The sequence below is a fragment of the Verticillium alfalfae genome, genomic scaffold, assembly GCF_000150825.1.
Source record: "Verticillium alfalfae VaMs.102 supercont1.8 genomic scaffold, whole genome shotgun sequence".
Taxonomy (NCBI): Eukaryota; Fungi; Ascomycota; class Sordariomycetes; order Glomerellales; family Plectosphaerellaceae; genus Verticillium; species Verticillium alfalfae.
In genome coordinates, this window is record NW_003315031.1 from 1,404,981 (window position 1) to 1,409,326 (window position 4,346).

At 54.7% G+C, this 4,346-nt stretch overlaps 2 protein-coding genes across 2 annotated transcripts in view; one reads left to right on the forward strand and one right to left on the reverse strand.

The window, feature by feature from the left end:
* The window catches only part of VDBG_06851 (CHIP6), a gene marked incomplete at both ends in the record, with an annotated part of 4,624 nt that extends 870 nt beyond the window's left edge, over positions 1-3,754 (forward strand). Inside the window, one exon of the mRNA XM_003003243.1 lies at positions 156-3,754. Within this exon, the coding sequence (XP_003003289.1) occupies positions 156-3,754 (3,599 nt within the window). The remainder of the gene's footprint in view (positions 1-155) is intronic.
* A 344-nt stretch (positions 3,755-4,098) lies between these two features.
* The window catches only part of VDBG_06852 (leucine rich repeat protein), a gene marked incomplete at both ends in the record, with an annotated part of 4,045 nt that continues 3,797 nt past the window's right edge, over positions 4,099-4,346 (reverse strand). Inside the window, one exon of the mRNA XM_003003244.1 lies at positions 4,099-4,204. Within this exon, the coding sequence (XP_003003290.1) occupies positions 4,099-4,204 (106 nt within the window). The remainder of the gene's footprint in view (positions 4,205-4,346) is intronic.

The window sequence follows — 4,346 nt, forward strand, 5'->3', positions numbered from 1 at the left end:
ATTCATCGTTCAGAATGGACACCCGCATAACGTCTTTAAAGATGAGGCCGACCGAATCATCTACCCTGGTGTCTTTCCCGAGGCCGTTCAGTCTCCCATATCAACATCGTCGCCACGCCCTAATTCCGATACCCTTTCCCTAAACCCCGAAACAGTGTCGCCCAACAATCAAGCAAAACCCACCACCTCAGAACCTTCCGCGGCTACAGCAGCCAAGGAGTCTACACAAGCCGAGCCATCGGCCGCTCCTATCCGGCCCAGCGTTGACAAGAAGTGGCGCACCGACCTTCCCAGGCGCACAGGAACAGGTGCAGCTCGAGCCTTCAGTTCTCGAAGGGCTCCGCGAAGGGCAGGCACCTCCTATATCAACAAGGCGAATTTGAGCAATGGTCGACAATGGAACCATGTCGATGACTCGGACTCTTCCAATTCCAGTTCGTCGTCTTCGTCCGAGGATGAAGACGAGACGCCTGGTGATGCACAACCACATCTGGAGCACGCACAAGCCAGGAGAGATCAGCGTAGGCGTGAGATTGATCAATATCGCCGTTTCCATGTCGGCAACGACAACTACAAGACGAAGGGCAAAGTCAAGAAAGATGGACGCCTGCGGATTTCAGTCAAAGAGACAGCGAATACTGGGTATCTCGCAAAAGCTCTGGGTCATGCTGCTAAGAAGATTGTGGACCCGAAAGACAAGACCGAACCCGAGGAGGAAGCTGTTGACAGGCTTTCGACTGCTCCACCCTCTTCCGCTTCAACTATGACAGAAGCCCTCGGCCGCCGGCCGAATCTCAACATTGTCATCATGGTCATTGGATCTCGTGGAGATGCGCAGCCGTTTCTCAAGATTGGCAAAGTGCTCAAAGAGCACGGCCACCGAGTTCGAATTGCAACACACCCTGCCTTCCGAGAATTTGTCGAGAAGGATTCAGGCCTGGAGTTCTTCTCGGTAGGAGGCGACCCGTCAGAGCTCATGGCCTTCATGGTCAAGAACCCTGGCATGATTCCCACACTTGAGGCAGTAAAAGCCGGTGACATTGGGAAGAGACGAGCTGCCATGGCGGAGATGTTTGAAGGTTTCTGGAGAGCTTGCATCAACGCTACCGATGACGAAAAGGACATTCACAACCTGAAAATGATGGGAGCAAAGGATCCGTTCGTTGCGGATGCCATTATTGCCAATCCGCCAAGCTTCGCCCACGTTCATTGTGCGGAAGCGCTCGGTATTCCTCTTCATCTTATGTTTACCTTTCCCTATACTCCGACACAAGCCTTTCCGCATCCGCTGGCCAGCATCAAACGATCAAATGTTGATCCTGGCTACACAAACTTCATCTCGTACCCTTTGGTCGAGATGATGGTCTGGCAGGGTCTGGGCGATCTCGTCAATGATTTCCGTACCAAAACGCTGAACCTCGACCCTGTCTCGACTCTTTGGGCGCCAGGCGCTTCTTATCGCCTGCATGTTCCTTTCACCTACCTCTGGAGTCCCGGCTTGGTACCTAAACCGAAGGATTGGGGCGACGAGATTGACGTTTCTGGGTTTGTCTTTCTCGACCTTGCGTCCACATTCACCCCTCCAAGCGACTTAGAGGAGTTTCTTGCGGGAGGCGACACGCCCATTTACATCGGATTTGGCTCGATTGTAGTCGACGATCCCGACAAATTTACCCAGATGATATTCGAAGCTGTTAAGCTGGCTGGTGTCAGGGTGTTATTATCAAAGGGCTGGGGTGGATTAGGCGGTGACGACGTGCCCGAGAACGTTTACATGCTCGAAAACACGCCACACGACTGGTTGTTTCCCCGAGTACAGGCATGCGTCATTCACGGTGGTGCTGGCACCACTGCGATGGCTCTCAAATGCGGCAAACCAACCATGGTCGTGCCTTTCTTTGGCGACCAGCATTTCTGGGGTAGCATGCTGGGAAGCTCCGGCGCTGGACCTGATCCTGTTCCCTACAAAAACCTCTCTGCGGAGAAGCTAGCGGAAGGCATCAAGTATTGTCTGACGGACGAAGCCCGCGCAAAGGTGGGGGAGATCGCCAGAGACATCGAGCTGGAAGGCGACGGTGCCGCTAACGCGGTGGGATCTTTCCACCATCATCTCAACCTTTCCGGCGTCGATTCGATGCGATGCTCTATCCTCCCCGAACGAGTGGCTGTGTGGAAGTTGAAGAATAGTGATGTCAAGCTGAGTGCACTGGCCGCCGATATGGTCGTCGAGAGTGGTCAGGTGTCCTGGAGAAAGTTGAGGCTCATCCGACACATGGAATGGAACGACTTTGAGGGACCAGGCGAACCGGTGACTGGAATGGCCAGTTCAATCGTTACAAGTGTCGGTCATCTATTTGGCGGCGTTGGAAGCGTTCCTTATCGTATTGCCAAAACGTCGCACAAGCGGAGCGAAAAGAAGAAGAAGAGAGAGAAGCTCAAGGCTATGCGTGAGACAAGACGAAATCGCAAAGCCGCGGCTGCAGACGAGAAGCTGCAGAACCATGCCACAGCCAAAGTCAAGGGGCCCAAGGGTACAGAAGTGACGGACTTTGAGACCGAGGAAAAGACACCACCCAACGCGGCCCAAGCGGAAAGCCCTGCAATGGCGACAGAAGGCGGTAAGCCAGAGCGTACAGAAACTGAGGCCAAGGTCGACAGGAAAGTACAGGAGCAGAAGCCTACCGGAATCACTAATCAGTACGTACACTCGCACGAGACGAATGGCCAAACTCCAGAAGAGAAGGAGACGCCGAAACGCCCCTCCGCCCAAGGACGAGATACGACAAATACTATGAGCTCGGCTGAAACTGCGTCCACGATGGAGAATCCCGTCGAAGAGTACGCTGGAGACATTGGCAGTGGATTAGGGAAGTCCGGCAAAGCCCTTGCCAAAGCACCGGTCGACCTCTCGATGGCCATCGCGCAGGGTTTCCACAACGCCCCGCGCCTCTATGGTGACGATACCGTCCGAAGGCCAACACGCGTTACAGGCATGCGCTCAGGCTTAAAAGCAGCTGGCTCAGAATTCGTTTACGGGATCTGGGACGGCACCACCGGTGTTGTACTACTTCCTGTACGAGGAGCGAAGAAGGACGGCGTCGTCGGCTTTGTCAAAGGAACTGGCATGGGTGTCGGTGGCCTGGTACTCAAGTATCTCTCTGCCATCGCCGGTCCCGTCGGGTACACCCTCAAAGGCGTTGTCAAGCAAGCGGGTCGCGACAAACAGCCCGACAGGGTCATACGCCGCGCTCGGATCATCCAGGGCCAGCGAGAGGCTCAAAAGCTCGGCGCTGACAAGAAGGAGCTCGAGAACGAAGTCCTCCAAGGCTGGCGCCTTATGCGTGAACTGTGGGAGGCATTAGAACAGGTCGAGAAGCATCGCGGCGGTGTTCGTGGGTGGGCCGGCGCGAAGAAGAAGCGCGGCCTGAACGCGGCGTTCCAAAGCGTCGACACGGCGGAGCGGGCACTCGCTGCCGTGAGGCGTGGCGACGACGTCAGCACCGTCGTCGGAACGGAGCGCAAGCTTCGCAAGGATGAGGATAGGCCAAAGCAGGGCGTCGATGCTGCTGTGTGGGCCGGCTCGGACAGACGAAGCGTCGATACGCGAAAGAGCATTGGTAGTCGGCGATCTGTCGACGACAAGGACGGCCGGTCGGAGAAGCGAGTCGTAGGAAAAACGACGAATGATATTCCCGAGGAGGCTAACGACGTGCCGGCAATGCCGCAGGTTGAGCGCGCGGCAACGTCGGTTTAGAAAGCCTCTTCTCCTCGGCTCCCGGCATGTTGAATAAGGTTGGAAACTACTTTTCTTTTTTCGCGCAATGGGGGTTAGCTAGTTGGAGAGACAGCGCGCGCGTGCGTCTATTTCCAGGCCCCTTTTTTATGGCCATCAGACGAGACATCATACGATAATATACCCCCGGTCTTATAATACAATGGCCATTTCTTCGGCGAGAGCTGCGGCCTGGACAAACAGAGTACAACTCGTGTAAAACAAGCGTTGCTGTGCCGTGTTCCGTTGTATCAGTTCAGCATGAACGCATTGATCTGATCCAGCAAGGAGGTATAGCAGCTTGGGGTGCAGTTGATGAACCTCTCCTAGGAAGACTGACGAGCAACAAACGAGTCGTCCACCATGCGCTCAACCCAGCCCTTTTTTGTCTCTCTTCTCCAAACGTGTTGGCAGCGTCTCGAGAAATGCATTCTATATTCAAATAAAGGGTATCGATTTGCTATACTCCATAATCCCAAGAAAACCACAACATGGACTTTCAGACTCCCAAACTCCACTGGACCCCGAGTCCTCATCTTTCGTTTACGTCTTCGTCTTCTAGCCGATCAGATCG